Source organism: Salarias fasciatus, chromosome 6 (assembly GCF_902148845.1).
Source record: "Salarias fasciatus chromosome 6, fSalaFa1.1, whole genome shotgun sequence".
Lineage (NCBI taxonomy): Eukaryota > Metazoa > Chordata > Actinopteri > Blenniiformes > Blenniidae > Salarias > Salarias fasciatus.
In genome coordinates this window covers 28,476,792-28,494,410 of record NC_043750.1, presented here as the reverse complement: position 1 = coordinate 28,494,410, position 17,619 = coordinate 28,476,792, and the positions used below count along the sequence as shown (strand labels likewise).

The 17,619-nt window shown below is 41.9% G+C and overlaps 1 protein-coding gene across 1 annotated transcript; it reads right to left on the bottom strand.

Moving 5' to 3' along the window:
- Positions 1-312: 312 nt before the first annotated feature.
- Positions 313-13,455, bottom strand: LOC115390763 (solute carrier family 24 member 2). Its single transcript, XM_030094760.1, has 10 exons — positions 13,406-13,455; positions 10,656-11,794; positions 4,240-4,275; positions 4,013-4,124; positions 3,632-3,715; positions 3,243-3,328; positions 2,938-3,075; positions 2,743-2,832; positions 699-865; positions 313-607 (listed from the first exon to the last, which is right to left on the bottom strand). Exons 2-10 carry the CDS (start codon positions 11,580-11,582, stop codon positions 358-360), a joined length of 1,890 nt encoding a protein of 629 aa, XP_029950620.1. The 5' UTR covers positions 11,583-11,794; positions 13,406-13,455; the 3' UTR covers positions 313-357.
- Between the last annotated feature and the right edge of the window lie 4,164 nt (positions 13,456-17,619).

Sequence of the window (17,619 nt, the reverse complement as noted above, 5' to 3'; positions counted from 1 at the left end):
ATCATTTTTCGTTCCTGGATTAATCCTTCAGTCCATCAGTTGCTTTCAGCCGATTTGAACTATGAGCCACAGCTGAGTCAGTCCCGTGGCGCACAGAGCGTCTGTTAGAGAGGCAGAGACCTGCTGCTCTGCCGCAGAGCGCTGCACCGGCCTGAACCTGCAACGCTGCTTCATGTCGTGTCGTGTGTGCGTGTGTGTGTGTGTGAGCAGCTGTGAGACTACATGTTTTCTTTATGCAGTCTTCTACCGTGTGCATGTGTTACAGATGAGGAATCGTTTGTGCGAGCACAGTTTTTTGCGCTCGCATCTTAAGTCCCGACGCGAGCGCGGCGCTGTGAAACGACGCGAGGCCGCCGCTCAGATGGTGACGGGACAGACGATGATCCTGTCCTCCAGCATGACGCTGATGATGAGGAAGACGAAGTACAGCAGGAACATGAGGAACCCCAGCAGCTTGCTCATCCGCCACTTGCAAGCCGCGATGGAAATGATGACGAAGAGAAGCATGAGGAAGAGGAGGACGATGGCACAGAACAGGCCGTTGCTGCTCACCTCCACGGGCTTGAAGTCATTGATGATGTTGTAGATGAGCCACGGGAAGGGCAGACTGCGGGGGCAGACGCAGAACAGCAGCGTCACTCTGGTTTCTTTCTCCAAAACAATCCTGGACGTGTGTGTGTGTGTGTTGGCGGACTCACCCCACAGTGATGTCGAAGATGTTGGAGCCCACGGAGCTGGACACGGCCATGTCGCCCAGGCCTTTCCGTGCTACGATCACACTGGTGATGAGGTCTGGGATCGAAGTGCCCGCCGCCAAAATGGTCAAACCCATGATTTCCTCCGTGATCCAGAAAGTCTCCCCAACCTGTGAGGAACAGTCAAGAGAGGTTCAAGAGAGTCAGAAAGACATCAAACCGCCAGCTGTTCTTCAGGTACTGTCTCAGCTCATGTTAAAGCCACCAAGGATCACGTTTGTCTTCTACAGGAAAACACAAAATGATGTTTTCCCAGATCTGTTCACTGTGTGTCGTCAGCCTGACAGCAGGATGTCGACATTCTTTGTGAAGAAATACCTCCAGTTACTGCCTTCAAAAACAAAAGACTGAGTCCAAACTTTACGAGTGTTGGTACGTTCTGATTCAACATTCGGCAGTCACATCAAATCCATCAGCAAAACAGATTCATATGCCTTAAATCTCAATTAAAATACTTGGAAAATTAATATTTCAATTGTAGAGTACCAGATTAGTACTAGGATGGGAGAGTGTATAAATAACGTCCTATTGATTTTCAAAAAAAAAAATACAGTGATAAGCATTCAGCTGACCACAATCGCCCATATTTAACCTTTTCAAACTAAAACCCCCCAAATTTGATAAAACTCTCACCTGTAATGAACGGTCTACACATGATGCAAGACTGAAATGTTACTATTGTTGCACACATGTAACAAATTAATCAAACTACAATTTACTTTATGCGTTTATATATTTTCAAGATGTTTTACGATCAATTTATCAGTTTTATCTGCACAAGTGCAAAGTTCTATTTTCATTAAGGCAACCTCCATCTGAAAATTTAGTATGAATATAAAGTCATGGATTATTTGAATTTTTGTCAAATTCTAATTAGGATTTACGAATAAATACGAAGATATGGTGAAGGTCATGAAAATAGTCACTTGCCAGACAAAAAAAGATGCAAAATGAAAGCTTTAATATACAAAAAAAACAAAACAAAACAAAAAAAAAAACCAGGAGAACCTCTTCCAAGTTTTAATTTCAAGAAGCCTCGAATTCTGTAAAGTGGTTCTGTCTGGACTCCTCAACAATTCTATTCACTGATATTTTTTTAAAAACAAAGTTATTGAAGCAACAGAAAACTTGTGTTCAGTGTCGACTATGAGCGTCACAGAGCTGAGAGGACATTTCTAACACACACCCCAAAAGAAATTAATCTTCCGATATGCATGTGATCAGATTTGAAAACATCCCTATGTCCTACAATATTTTCCTAAATTATTTAAAAGGAATCGATTTGAAAACAGTTCTTGAGTTTGTGAAATATTCTCCGGTGAAAAATGTGACAAAAGCTGTTTTTTATTGTCTTCCCTGCATCCAAATTTTCCAATGTTAATTTCAATAATGAATTTCATAAATGTTCTTCATCTTTTTGTGGATTTTTTTTGTTCTTTTTGCATTCTGCTCACACATATGACTTTTCATGGTGTTTACAGGTGAGTGTTACAGACAGCCACGCACGTCATCATTGAGTTGTTATCCGTGTTTTATCCATCAGTTGTGTGTGTTGTTGGCTTTTTTGCTGTTGATTAACACTTTATATGGGCACAGACATTACTCTGTGAATCAAACAGTGTGTATATTTAAGCTTATAAAGCAGAAAATGCTACAAATATTTATGACGACATGTTGATACACTGATAACACACTGATAACAACACTCTGAACAGACAGAAAAGAGCGGGCGCTCTCTCTCTCTCTCTCGGTGTCCTTGTCCAGACAACCTTGTGCTTCAGTCCCGTCTTTGTGCATTTGTGCTGTTAAAATAGAGCGTTACAGGTGGATCTGGCCGTGGATCAAGTCAGATTAGTCAGGATTAGACGCCACGGTCACACATTCAACACCCTGACGGCTGCACTCTGACAAGAAAGCCCTCGGAAATAGAAACGATCAGGCAGGGAAGTCTGAATAAAAAGCGCTGTGTGGAGGCCGTGTGAGGTACCTGGTGAGCCCACCACACCATCAGGTAGGAGAAGAACGCGATCCAGCAGATGGAGCCCAGGAAAGTGATGGGGAAGAACTTTTCTGAAGACTGAAACAAGACAACAACAAAAAAAACCCCATTCTGTCAAAAATCTGTCGTCTTATTTTGTCTACACTAATATCCAACTGTTTTGTAGCGTGTGCAGCTGTTCACCTCTCTCCTGACGTCGGGCAGAGTCAACCAGAGCGGCAGGACGATGGGCAGGATGAAGAGGTAGGTGAGCTGCTTCCTGGTGGTGTCCGGCCAGGCCAGGCTCAGAGGCTGGTCTTCATCCTCCTCCTCGTCGCCTCCCTAAGATCAGTTCATTACAACACATGATGTGTGTGTGGCTTTTTGCTATGGTGGTGAACATACATGTGATTTTTTTTTTTAAATAAAGAAATGTTCATGTGTCTAAAAAAATTATTCATTTAAATTCATTCATAAGGAGCTTCATGTGACGCTGATAAAAGTCATACCTCATCTCCGCCTGCAACACCGTTCATGGGCGGCGTCACTTCCACTGCCACGTTTGAGCTGTTGGGGATGTTTTTATCAGACGAAGCTGAGAGAGGAATACAAAGTTTTCAGAGAGATTTGGTTAAAATGTTGAAGAGAAATGCGGATAAGAGCTCGGCCAACCGGCCCAGGCAAATAACTGCAGGGCTGTATTTTAATACCACAGACATCCAAAAAGCAGAATACAATGAACAGGAATACAAATGGAAAGAGATGACAGGAAACGCAATTTTTCACGAATCAACAGAAACAAATTCAGGACAGATCTTATTTTTCTTTAACGTGTGTGCTATTATTTTTAACATAATAAATGTGTGTCCGGTTTACATGCTCCTCTCCTCACACTCACCTACACCGTTGGAATTGGCAGCATCTTCTTTACACTTCTGTTTGGCCATTTTGTGCAGGATTGACGCTTTTTCTTTGAAACGCCCTGAAACAAAAAATACACCGTGCTTTAGATACATGATGTAATGTTACTTGGTGTATGTGTGTGCGTGTGTGAGGTAATCTGGATATTGTGTTTTTCATATGCTTTGTGCTTCTTTCACTGATCTGAAATGGGCTAAAATCTTGCAAAGACTTTATTGTGTGCCTCTATGCTCTTATTGTTGCGGGCTGTGCAATATGGAACGTGGCGAAGACTTAAATGATCAACATTCATTGAAATCTGTTGTGTGATCACAAGGGAACATTGAGGGTTTTATTTTTCCCTTTAATATCCAAATACCTTCATTACTCAGCGGGTCCAGAGTGTGTATCATGAGCTGGAAGATGCTGTTCCTCATCAGCGAGTTGTGCAGCGAAGCACAGCTGCCTTCTCTCTGCAGCCTGGGCTTAGCCTGCACAGGCAGGAACACATTTTCTTACTTGTGTGCAAATATGAAAGCATATTCATTTTCATTTTCATTTGAGTGATTTTTCTTCCATATTCTTTCTTTTGAAAGTGAAACTCACCATCAGCTTGTTCTCATCATCTGCAGGTGCATTTACCTTCAGAAGGAAAAAACACACAGAAAGAAAACATAATACACACATTATAAGTTTCCTCAATCTGTCCAGTAACACAAAAGCATCAAAACACATCGAGCCATGAATGAAGATGAATGAGGAACTAAAAGTGTCTGATTTTTAATCTAACAAGTCAAATTTGACTGTTTATAGTTTTTTTTTTAACTATCTATCTATAAATCTATGAATGAACTCGTGAAGCACGAAGAAAATAACATTTCTGTCAGTTTTTTTAAGAGCAGCTTTGTGAAGGTTGAAGGAGCGGAGAAGTAGCGGGTGAACCAGGTTCACACTAGACTGGTGCTGAGACCAATATTACCAGAAAGACGAAGAATAAGGAAAGATTGTCCATTTGATCAAGAAATGTGATGCTTTTTACGGAGTCAAAGCTTCCTTTAGTGACTTCTTCACTGCTCATGGGTCAGCGAGCTATCGGCGCCCTCTCCTTCTTCGCTCCTCCTCAGGCTCGGAGATTTCGGGCCGTGTCGGCTACCACCCTACACGTCCAGCTCAGCCAATTCTTCAGAGGACATATACAGCACTGCAGCGTCACCACACGGACAAAACACACACACTCAAACACACACGCACAGCCTGCGGCCCGGGACAGGCGCAGGCCGCGGCGGTGGTTTGTTTTGGTGGGGAGGGTTTAGCGTGGAGAGCCGGGTAAGGTGGAGGCGAGATGGGAGAAACTTCCAGCATTATCATTCGCCGACAGAGGGAAACACACAACGTCATGACAAATTTGTGTCCCGTGCATTTGATTCAGGGTAAACATTGTCATGCAAATTATTTGTATAAACTTCCTGTGACATCTGAATCTGAAACCCACACTGACATTGGGTTTTAAAAGTCTAATAAAGCTTAGAAAGCAGGTTTTAAAAAGTAGCTGGCAAAAATAAAGATATGATTCTGTTTATTTATTTGTCTTGTGTGCCTCATTAAACTGACTGCAGTCCAAAACCAACAAGAATATACGGTAATAAAATTTCTTGTGTCACAGTTGGAAGTTGCTCATATCCTCTGATATTTGTTCTAAAATTGGATTCGAATTGCTATTCAGGCTGCAGGCTTTTCAAAGTGGACTCGGTTTTGTGCCTGATTCCATTCTCCAGACTTACTTCAACTTCAAACAGACACAAATCTCTAAATCTGATTTAAAACAATCATCAAGATAATGCAATATGAACTTCCTCAACAAGCCAGTAACCTTGTATTCAATACAAATGATGGACGTAGACCAAGATGACGCATTTCTCCTGATATGAAAATGTACCTGATGGTGTTTAAATAAAATATCAGACCTCTTTTGACCGTGAAGTAGCTGTGAAACACTCATCAGCTCATTTGTAGAAACAATGAAGGGGCACACACACATTAAACACACAATCACGTCTCTTCATTTACATCATGATGAACCTACAAGGGTGATCAAGGGCTGGATGTGCAAACACACACAAACAAACACACACGCACACGCACACACAAGAGGAAAGGTGCATGTTTTTTGTTGTTGACACGTTTTCATGATGCAGGTCTCGGAGTTTGAGCAGATAATCTCTTTAGCTTGCTGACAAGACACCTGCTGCTGTTATGGCAGCTAAACCAGGCAGCAGCTTCCTCTACTGTCTGCTTTTTTTTTTTTTTCATGGTTTTCACCTCGATGCACTTGTTACAATCATCCAGATCAGATATTTAGCAGTTAAATCATTTTATCTGCATACTGCATACTGTTTTCAGGGCACAGTGGAGTTTACATTTACACTCTTACTCATTTAACATGAAAGCACACATTTAGACATTCACTGATTTCAGAAATTTATAAAAGTAAGATTTCAAAAAAAGTAAATAATTTACTCCCACGTGGTGAAAGTTTGGCCTCTTCTCTGACTCTGGCTTCATTTCATCTTGGCTGATGGTCACATGGTTTGTGAGAGCAGCTTGAAAGATACACAAACTACAGGCTTTCAAAGCCTTTATTTATATATTTTTTCTTCTTTTAAAACTCAATAAAAAAAAACATTTCATATTAAATTAAAATGGCTGCATCAGCATTTTTCGACAACTGTAACAGTGTTTATTTACTAAATTGCTGTAATGAAATATTATTTTAGGATTTTGTTTTTCAATATATATCAACTTACATTGAAATACATAAGATGATATATTAATAGTGAAATATTTTTGTGACTGTAAAATTGGCTATAAGCAAAGAAAACTGAACAACATGAATAAATGTAGTCATAACTGAATATTTCAATGATTCATTACAGAAAGTAGCAGTTTAGACACAGAATAAACTATATGAGGAGAAAAAACACAAATCATGTTTGTACACGTAGATGCTTCAACAACACTTTGTTCATTTGGTCTGTACAAACAAATTTGTCGTTGCTCTCATCGTGTTACTTTCACGTTTATGCAGGATTTGGTGCATTTTTGTCGTAATAAGCTCCGCTCAGTGCCTTAGAACCCTTTTTTTTTTCTTCTTGAGCTACATTTGAATGGCATTCATGGAAAAACAAGTATTACAATCTGGATTGTGAAGCAGCTAATAAACCCTAAGTTATGGACGACAGAACTAAAGTGGAGACTGAAAGACTGACGCTCTAAGGAAACCAAATCATCCAGTATGAGCCGAGCAGCTGTTCCGGTTCAGTGATTTCATCCTCTCCAAACAGGAAGCCGTAGATCCTGGAAGACCGCTAAGATGTGAAGTGCTGACCTGCAGCCAGATTTAAATCAGACTTTCACTCGGTGCCATCTGCCATCGAGCCACTGAGACACAACCACGTCACCCTGTAACGGTTTCAGCACTTTTTGGTGATGTTTGTTTTTCACTGTGTGCTTTCTTCTTATCTTATCTTATCTTATAAGATAACTTATCTTTCTGTCATTCTCTCTCTCTCTCTCTCTCTCTCTCTCTCTCTCTCTCTCTCTCTCTCTCTCTCTCTCTCTGTCTCTCTCTCTCATCCACCTGACTCTCCGAGCTGTGGGACTTAGCCAGGATTAATCTGCAGAGATCACCACTTTTAGACTGGCAGGTTTCAAGCCTGCGTGTGAAGTCCTGCCGCAACCCTCACAGGTCACAGCGTACGCCGTCTCTTTCACTTTCATCCGTCAGCAAATTCACTCCACTTTTCTCCTTTTTTTTTTATTCGATTTCAACGTCAGTGACTAATGCTGAACTTTGTTTAACTCAATCGCCATTTTAACCTACGCTGCAGTCAGGGTTCAGATGAGAGGCTAAGCAAAGCTTGTTAGTGATTATTTGTTTGACTGCGGCACAAAAACCTCCAATATACTGTGTATCTGCACTGTGGGTCAAGATTTAGACATATAATGTCTTGTGATGAGGCTCAATAGTAAATTTATGAGGCTGAATTTCTCTAAACCTCCTTTTTGGTTCATTTAACATATGTTTCAATATTTCTAAAATGCCGCTCCTCTGCAGAAATTTGTGCTGGAAAGAAGAATTTGAAGATGTGCAGAGAATGCCTGACAGTGCTCAGGGTTGTGAGTTTGCTGTCGTCACTGCAGGTAAGCAGTTGATAAGGGGATCAGAGAGGATTGGCGTCTTTAGTGCCTTCAGCAACCAAACCTACAGATCTTCTGGTGGCGCCCTTCTACACTGGCGCCGTGGTTGTCATGAACATATGCAAACCCGCTGAAAATTCCTCGGCGATGCACAAAGCGAAGCCCCGGCCGGAGGTGTGACTGGAGAGAGGAGCCTGCGCTGCAGTTTTTCTCTCTCTGTGATCTCCTGATTTCTGCTCCCCCCAAGAAGCATCCGACTATTATTAGTGGCTCTAATTGGATCACAGGGCATTAACCCCGGGGATTATTGAGCAGCTACTGACACATGAGGGCACGGCGGTTGGACATGCAGTGCTGGACGGCAGAGGGAGAAAAGCTGTTCTTGGGCTGGGCTGAGGCAGCTGATTCCCAGAAGGGCAGACGAGTCAAGCGGCCGGAGCATCTGCCACAACACTGATGCTAATAAAGGTTCAAAACCCCCACAATACACCGGCAAAAAGAGAGTATAATGGGTCAAATAAATGAATGAAATGGCATATTTAAGAGATCCTATACTGTGTATAACCTGGTAGTAAATCTACACCTTGAAATGATAGAAAAACAATGACTTCCTCCATCTTATTTGAAAATACTTCAAATCCCTCAATGAAACAAAGGCTTTTGTCCTCTTTTCTTGTTTGCGTGCGCTGAAGTATTTAAAGGGGGAGGAGCTTTACAGGAGCTGCGTCCAAATTGGAGGCCGGTGATTATGAGCTCATCTGTTGACTAAAACGTGAGACCTGCCACCTGCCTGAATCACCGCTCTAAAAATAGCAAGAGGGAAAAAGAAAACAAGAAAAAGAGAAAGCTTTCGTTTAGGTGTTTCCACAAAAAAACAAAAAACAAAAAAAAAAAATAGATTGCATCTTCTAGCACATGTGCAGCCTCATGCTGTATACGCCCCTGAAGAACTGACCACAGCTGACTGTACACTAGGCTACGTTGGAGCTGCGGCCTACAGCAGTTTTAATGTTTGTCACCTGAGAGCCATACGAGATTACAACATCAGAGAGCAACAGATCTGACTCCAACTGCACACAGACACAATATACAAATGATGGAGAGAACAAAAGTCACATCACTGTTTTCTCTACTCGGTCAGAAGGGAATGGTTATGCACTTCAGTTTGTTTAAGCATTTTCTTTTTTTTTTTTTTTTAATGTAGACATCATGAAACGAGGCCTCAGAGGAAATTACAACGTCCTTTCCCGATGAAGTGATTGGTTTGGGAACTGGTATTGGAAGAATATCGTCAAGACTATAAAAATCACGCCAGTGTCTTTCACACGTGCCTCATAAATAAAAAGGGAATGGAAACTGTTCCTGAGTCAAGGACTCAGTTGTCAAAAATAAATTATGTCACATTTCAAAAACATTGTGGCCAGATGCAGAAAAAAAATCTCTATTCAAAGAGAAAATAAGTTAGGAGATAACGCTCTAGTGTCTCAGAAATAATAGATACTGAAACAGTCTGCAAAAAATGGTGGAAAAAAATTCAGCACTTCACCCAAAATCCTTATTTTCACTTCTTTAAATCTGAGCACACAGCTGGAGTCATCAGATTATGAACTTTCTTCTATGTCAGTGTTTGAGTTTACATAAAATAATCTCAGGAATTAACCAGAGATAATCAGATTATCAATGTAATATTGACTCTGGAGATTTAATACCTAAAGTTATTAAAAATAAATAAATAAATAAAATAATTACTACCACAATGTAGGATCCAGCACTCAAAAGACAATTAAAAAGAAAAAAAATTTCACATTTGAAATGGAAACTTTGGAAAGAATATCTGAACACTATTTTTTATAAATTTTGCTTTTTTCAAGTGATCTAATGGTTTAATATTTGTGACGAACTTCCTGTTTGAAACACGCACTCACAGATACACACATATATGAATCTTGAAGTAAAAAAAGACATTTTGGAAAAACATCTTGCTTTCAGAAGTTTTTTTTTTTCACTGTGATCTTTACTCTTGCATTTCTGTCCCTGCAGAGTTCTAAAGCTGCTATTTGTGTTCGCACATTAAATACAAAACTCAGTCCAAATGCAATGGTTATTTTTATTTATATGTCCTCCGTCCTAAAAAAAAAACAAACTATTTCATTTCTCAAATCAGTTGAAGTAAGTCGCTCTCTTCCATCGTTCCTGGACTGCTCACTTTCTAAAAGCAGTAACTGAACCTGAGGCTTGTTCATAGATTCAGTCAGCATGAAGAGGCTGCAGACTCGTCCTGTGTCTGGTGCGTCTCAATGTCCTTTGCAAGGAAAATTTAATATCATTAGTCTGCCAAATAAAACGCATTCTGCTTTGGTCTTTTCTTTTTTTAACTGTGGTTTGTCTTGAGAGTTGCTGATTTGAAAAATAAATAAATAAATAAAATTTCTCGTTGCCTTTTGAAGGATGCTAACCCTCACCCAACCTGTGTGGGAAATGAAGCGCCAGCCACACATCTAACTGAGCTGCTGATCAGTTTCCCACGTTCGGTTATAGTTTGACCAGAGCGGCGGCTCTCTGGCGTCACATCCTGTGAAATGTCCTGCTGGGTGTTTCTGATGAGGACAACACTTCACTGGAGGATGAAGAAAACACAGATGGTGAGGTGAATGGGTGAAAGGGTGAATGTCGGAGGGCACAGTAGTCTTAGTCAGCAGGCAGCTGTTCGCTTTCTGCTGACTAAGCAGAAAGATGGATGGATGGATGGATGGAAGGATGGATGGATGGATGGATGGGTGGATGGAGGGATGGATGGGTGGATGGATGGGTGGAGTGAGACTCACCTTCGGCGCAGTCTCCAGCTCGTCCACCTGGTTGCTGCCCAGCTTGCTCTTGATGAGAAGCTCTACTTTGGCATTGAACTTCATGAAGGTGACGTAGCAGGTGTAGCACATCAGCAGACTGATACTTTCCACCAAGGTGATTTGATTATCCAGAAAGAAATAGATGAGCATGAGCAAGCCACAGATGTAGAAGGAGACGTCTCTGAACAGAGGCCACCAGGTGAGGTTCAGCACCTCTTTGGAGAACAGAGCGCACATCCCGATCACGAACAGGATGTTGAAGACGGCGGAGCCCACGATGGTGCCGATGCCCACGTTGCTGTGCGAGATGAAGACCCCGATGACGGAGGTGAAGAGCTCAGGGGCCGAGCCGCCGGCCGCCATGAAGGTGGCCCCGGCCACGTCGTCGGAGATCTCCAGCTTCTCCGTGATGACGGTGAGCGCCGGGACGAAGAACTCGTCGCAGACGATGGCTAAAGCTATGAACATGTACAGCATACCAAACATATGAAACACCACGTAGCCCTGTCGCCTCTCCTCCACCGTGAACAGGTCCGTGGGGTAGTCCCCGTGATTCATGTCTTCCTCCGTCGACGGCATGGCCACTGGCGAGTCCTGCGGCGGGGCTGAGAGGTTGTGGTGCTGTAGGAGAGTTCTTTGGGGCACGGCCGCCTCTCCGGGGCCCTCAGGCGTGGATTCTGGTTCGGTGGCCACTGTTGTGACAAGAGACAAGGCACTCCACGAGCAGACTGTGCAGACAGCCGCCAGACTGATGACGAAGCCCAGGATTCGTCCCGGCCGCAGCTTTCTTCTGACCGCCTGGTAGTGCTGGTGGTGCCTGGCGCTGCCGCCATGTTGGCCCGGAGGAGGAGCGGAGCTGGAGTACGCTATCATGTCTCGACTTCTTATGGGTAACATGAAATCCATGGCGTTCGGCGCGGGCTGTCCAGCAGGGGCGAAGCGTCTGGAGTCCCCCCCGATGCTGGGTTGGTGATGCTGGTGGCTACGAGGGCGGGGGTTTGACAGGCCGCCGCGGTTCACCGATTTGTTTGCATACTGTTTCCAGGTCTAATCACAACGGAAACCCTGAAGTCCAATGCCGGGATCTAGCCCATTGAAAGGCTTCCTCATATTACTCCCTGCAAAACAGAAAAGAGAAGGTTAGAAACTGATGCAAGAGGATGGATTAACAGGTAAATTCAGTCTGCAAAATGTCCAAAAAGAACCAATAAGATACAATTACTCTTTCAACTGCTAGGATTTCTCTGCAGCATAGCAACATAAAGATCTTTTATTATTACTCTCTCTTTCTTTACTAATCTTCTTAATTTGCTGAGCTCTTTCAGTGCTGATGTCCAATACCGCACAGGCCTCTAGATTATCAATGATCATAATCAGTTAATTACATTAATTCAAGAGCTTCGCTCTGGTAAATTTAAGACTCTGTGCTTCTGAATTTTGAGCCTCTAAACTTTTTAGTCATTAGCATTTATGTTGAACTTAAAACTAAGGCTGCTTTTACATATCCTAATATGAAATAGTAAAGAATCATGGATTATAATCATGGATGAAGTGTTTAAACCTACAGCAAACTCTCAGTTTGACTTAACATTTTAGCTTCACATGTCTGTGCATCAGAAATAACTCAGACATCTGAATTTATGGCAAAAGAGTTCATCCAAATTAGCAATCTTTTACAAATATTGTAAATATTTTTTTAATCTTGATGTTTTTTTAAGCATGAATTCTTTCTTTGGTGAAAGTTACAAAAAAGTAATTTACACAGATTTTTTACTGTTTCTTCTCAAGGAAAGACTCCCTGCCACATATATTTAAAACCTGTGTGTTATTTTATTTGGAGCTTCATGAAGACGGAACTCTTTTCCAAAGCTAATCTGTAAATTCTAAATCAAGTTATTCAAAATAAATTCATCTTATAAACCAAATCTTCATCAAAGCTGGATTTGATAAACTTTCTAAAAGTTTTTTTTTACATTTATTTAATAAAGCTAAATGATATCCACATAGTTTTGTGTTTTATTAGTTTGAAAAGCTCTTAAAAAGCAACCGAGAGACAAAATCACTCATTTTCAGTTGCTGCATCAACAACATTTGAAATATAGAAATTCTTCAAATGCAAAATTGAGGCAGTGTTCTGCAGCTGTGTTTTCCTCACATCATGTAGTGAAATGAGACTAACATTTGAAGCCCTGTTGGACAAAGCAGGGCTGGAAGATGGATGGACAGTGGCTAAAAGTAGAGACAGCAGCGGTCCTGTCAAGGGGCTGGGGCTTTGACATTGTACTGAGAAGCTGCAGTGAGAGCTCTCCTTTAACTGAAGCCTGGTTATTAGTGAAAGCTCATTAGGAAGCTATTTAATCCCTGAGAAGATATACTTAGATTAGCCTCAGGCCCTGCAAACCGAAGTCACTACACAAAGTCAAAAAGCAGACGCCAACATAAAATATAAATGAAGAAAACAAGACATGATGATCAATCTGTACATCAGGTATTCAACAGAAAAAGCAGATATGTTTGTATAAACTACACAGGTAACCATTCAAGTCATCAAAATGCAGATTAAATCTACTGTGAATCAATATTGCAAGGAATTGTAAAAGACACTTCAGAATTTTGATAAAACTGCACACTCAGCACTCTAAAAGCAGTTCTTCATGAGTCAATCTGAACTTTGTTTTTTAAAGACAAACTCCAGCTGCACACAAAAAGCACCTGTTTGGTTTCCATACCTCTCCTGGAGATCTCTGGCTTCCAGCAGTGACTCCAGCAGGCTGCAGCTCGACGCCTCCCCAGTCTCTGAGACGATATTCCAGCAAATTGACTCCAGAAGCAGAACAATCCCGAGAGCCCAGTGGTCAGTGTGAAGGTCCCTGCAGAAAATCCTCTGTGAGATTTTCCTCTCTGAGCAGAGGTGGAGCACAAGACACCGGGTCAGGGGGGGGGGGGGGGGGCTCCTCCCTCCCTCTGCAGTGTCCCTCCCTTCCTCTTCTCACACTGCCTCCCTCCTTTTGCCTTTCCCTCCCCTTCCTTGTCCTCCCTCGCTCCATGTCACAGTCCAAGAAGGAGGATCAGTGCCATCAGGCACTGTCCCTCCCCTCCCTCATCCCTCCCCTCCTCTCACCACACCCAGCCATCAGTTCCACCTCCTCCATTGTGCTCTGAATAATTTCTTCTCATCTCCACACCCAAGCCACTGGGTCTTACACAACAAGATTACAGCTCAATGGGTCTGAAGTCTTTTTTTTTTTTCTTCTATCAGATCATCGTCCCCTGCACAAAGCCCTTGAAAACTATACCAATTGCTTTAAGTTGCAAAGCACTGTAGCAAAGATCACGAGCAACACTGAGTGTAAGTTGTGAACTTTACTAACTCTTTGCATTTAGAATATTATGAGAAGAGACATCACCTTGTCTTCTATCTTGTCCCACATTTCTGTATTTGGTTTTGCGTGCAAAACCTGCTTACAGGAGCTTCTACAAGCTGCGGCACAGCAATGCTGATGAAGCAAGGCTTTGCGAATTTGTTTTTTAGTCAATATGAGTTCTGTTTTATTTCATGTTCTCAAATTTTGGCAACAAATGTGTGGCAAAAAGGTAAAATCCCTCATCAAAGGGGAAAGGAGTGTGAAATTTGGACTGTGAAGTGTTGTCTCTGCGCATGTGTGTGTGTGTGTGTGTGTAAGAGAAAGCCAGTTCAGGCTTTACACGTGAGAACCGTAAGCCTCAGTAGCTACCTGAAGGTGAGTTCAAGTTATGTGTCCGGTTCAGTTACATGGAGCGCTCCGATCAGAGCCAAGTGTGTGACCGTCAGATTTTAAATGATCAATGTTTTACAGAGGAAAACAAAATTTACAGAATTTATTGATTTACAGTAGAAGTAGTAATTTGCAAAATTGCAGAAAATAATCAAGTTTTAATACCACTCAAAACAGAAAAAAAGTATTGAAACATTGGTCATTTGAGTCATCAGACTGATGGTGGAAATGGAGCTTTGACTTCATAAATCTCAGTCATGCCGGGATGGATTCAGCCTGCCTATAGTCTCACCTTCTACGGCTCTTATCCAATTAAACAGGAGCATAATCAATGGCGTGTCTCTTGTAAATGTCGCTCATAGCGGTGAGCTCCTGCCGTTTCCTCAGGAGGCCATGCCCACTCATACACTCCATTACCTCCTGGTGAGCAAATGCATGGTTTCTATACATTTCATTTATAGCATGAGGAGGCTGAGATGTGTCCTGGAGTCTGCCCAGGTGGACTCTGGACAACCCGAGACCACTTCATCAAGAGAAAACCATGTTGCAGTGGATGCATGGTCAGTGTCACTTTTTGAATTTCTCAGTCCTGCAGCAATCAGGTAATGCCATGACCCGACGGGACTCTGCAAAGTTTGACCTCAGCGATGATTATATAAAGTCCTGAAAAGGTTGGGCTTGTTACCTAACCAAGCGAGCCCATGTTGCCCAGTTTGTAGGTAGGCTAAGGTACATCGCATGCACCACTTGACATAAGTCTCTCGGCATGCAGAAAAAGTCATCGCAGACCTTTAGTGGCTGTTTAAATTTAAAAAAAGAAAGAAGGATTTTCTTGCACTTGGGAACTGTTTGGCCTGGGTTACTGTGCAGCATATGTGGCTTTACCATATTTCTAAACAAAAGTATTTTATGCAGAAACAATGAATGCCGCGAGTCTTGATTCAGCACAGGAGAATTATGCATTTGTAGAAACGTTCGTATCTGTATCGTGCTGAGATCAGGAGCGGATCCCACATGAAGCCGGTTTCACTTTGCAACCAGACTGTGAGAAGACGGAGAGGTAGATGTTCCTCTGTGAAGCTGGGATCAGCTGCAGCTTACTGGCTAAAGCTTCTGCCTGAAATAGCTGCTAAGTTAGACACAAGAAAGGGAGGGACTCTGTTCTGTGAGCATGCAATTGGTGAGATCTATATAATGAGTCTATGAATAGAAGAATTCACCTTTACTCTGGAGAAATGGCTCATTAGGCTCAGCTGTCTCGGTCTCTGTGCAAATTTATCTAAAAGTGAAATATAGTTCAGATATTTCAAAACTATTTTATTCCCTCAACATCCATATTATGACCATAAAAAGCCAAATATAGAAATGTGTTTTATGATTTGGTGTAACTTTCTGCATTGTGCTCACACACGTTCTGCATCTCTTGAGACAGTCTGAGGAACTGTCATCACCCAGTGAAGCAGTGAAGGTTCATGGCAGACGTCCAGAGCTTTAGATTCATCCACAAAACACTCACACTGCACACAAGCTGTGTCAGTGATCACATCCACCAAGGCTGTTATCTTAAGAGCAAATACAGGGGAGATTTAGGCAGAGATTATATCACTGGCTACACAAACAGAATTCTGAAAAGGTAAAGGCCACAGTAAACCGCTATGTAAGCTGTCGGCTTGAAGCTGCTCGGGTACTGATTTTAAATAACACACTTTTATCATATCTGTCGAGTAATTCTTTTAAGACGGTGTTTGACAAAGTGCTGTGACAGATAAAGCAATGAAAATCCCATTTGTAATGGGATTATCAGGCGGGGGATAGAAAAAACAAATATGAAAAACAGCTGTTTCAAAGATCACCTAAATGTAAGTGTGGAGAAGTGAGTTTTAAAAAGTTTCTTTCTCTTTGGACTGTTCTTCCAAAGTCGAAGACCCTGGTGGAAAGTGCACGGTGAACTTTGCGCTGGGGACTGGCAGGCTTTAAAAGACTGGGGAGATTAGATATTGTGTTCAAATCTGTAAAAGAGCCAAACTGTATTCTGAGCTGGAGACGATGAATTCACGGAGGAGTTTTTCTTGATTGGAACTGGAAATTTGAGATTGAACTTTGGAGATGGATCAAAGCTAGAAATTCCTCTAAATATTCTAAAATATTCACGTTTGATGAAAACACTGACTGTGCGCCATTTATTATTAATTTTGAGGTTACATATAGCATAGCACTGGCAGAAGGTTGTAGGTTCGAGTCTGGATGTTCTCCATCTGCATGTTTTGGCTTTCCTGGGATACTCAGGTAAAAACCTGGTGACACTGAAGTGGCTGCAGGTTCAAGTGTGTGTGTCTGTGTGATATCGCCAAGAACATCGTGGTGTGTTTTCTGTCTGATTTGAATTAATGCCAGTTTGGTTTCTGTGGCGCTAAACCACTGAAGTGCAGCACAGTGCTGCATGGTTCCTCCTTCAAACCACAACTCTGTTGTTTTAGTTATGTTGCAGGGAAGCAGGTGTTTCACCTCAGATTTATGTTTGAAAGTTAGTTTAAGTTTGTTGAGCAGAAATCAACTTTGCAGGAACGAGATCTCTTGTTTTTTCCCCCAATTTTCCAGTGATGTGCACATATTTACAGAAAACACAGAAAATAGGGGAGGATGCTAGGAAATTTGAAGAAAAAAATGAAAAGTTTGCCACTTTCCTCTTAATATAAATTCTATTGTGACCTTTGAACTCAATAGTGTCATTTTATTCGGTTTCAAGTGGTGTTTAATGAGATACCAGGAGACGCTCTCATGAAACAGAAGATCTCCAACAACTTTTTACAATGTGGTCCCTGGAGACGGCGAGCAGGATTACTCTCTTCTCCAGGAACCAGGAGACAGGGTTTCATTGATTTCAAGTAGTGCTGGTCTTGATCTGGTTCTCCTGACAGCCCACTTTGATCTAATAATCCATAAACATGATGGAAACAGGATGGTGGCTAGCTCCACCCAATTCTCTATCTTATTATGGGGCGGAAAATAATCTCAGTATAATGTTCTGGGTCTGGGATGACCAGACGATCATTGTCCAGTCTGGTAACAAATGGAACAATATTTTGAGTAATCCTGTTTCGCTTCACTCTTGAATCCATCTGGGTTACATTTATCTGCAGTTAAAACCAAACTATAGCAGGTTTAGACCCAACCTGCATCAGACGCAT

Bases quoted from the DNA above. Each gene is read 5' to 3' on its own strand.
- LOC115390763 (XM_030094760.1), bottom strand. From the start codon at position 11,582: ATGGATTTCATGTTACCCATAAGAAGTCGAGACATGATAGCGTACTCC. The intron at 3,716-4,012 runs GTATTTGGATAT...TTTTTGTTTCAG, and splicing joins GGACCCGCTGAGTAATGAAG to GGCGTTTCAAAGAAAAAGCG. The intron at 608-698 runs GTGAGTCCGCCA...CTGCCCCCGCAG, and splicing joins ATCTTCGACATCACTGTGGG to TCTGCCCTTCCCGTGGCTCA.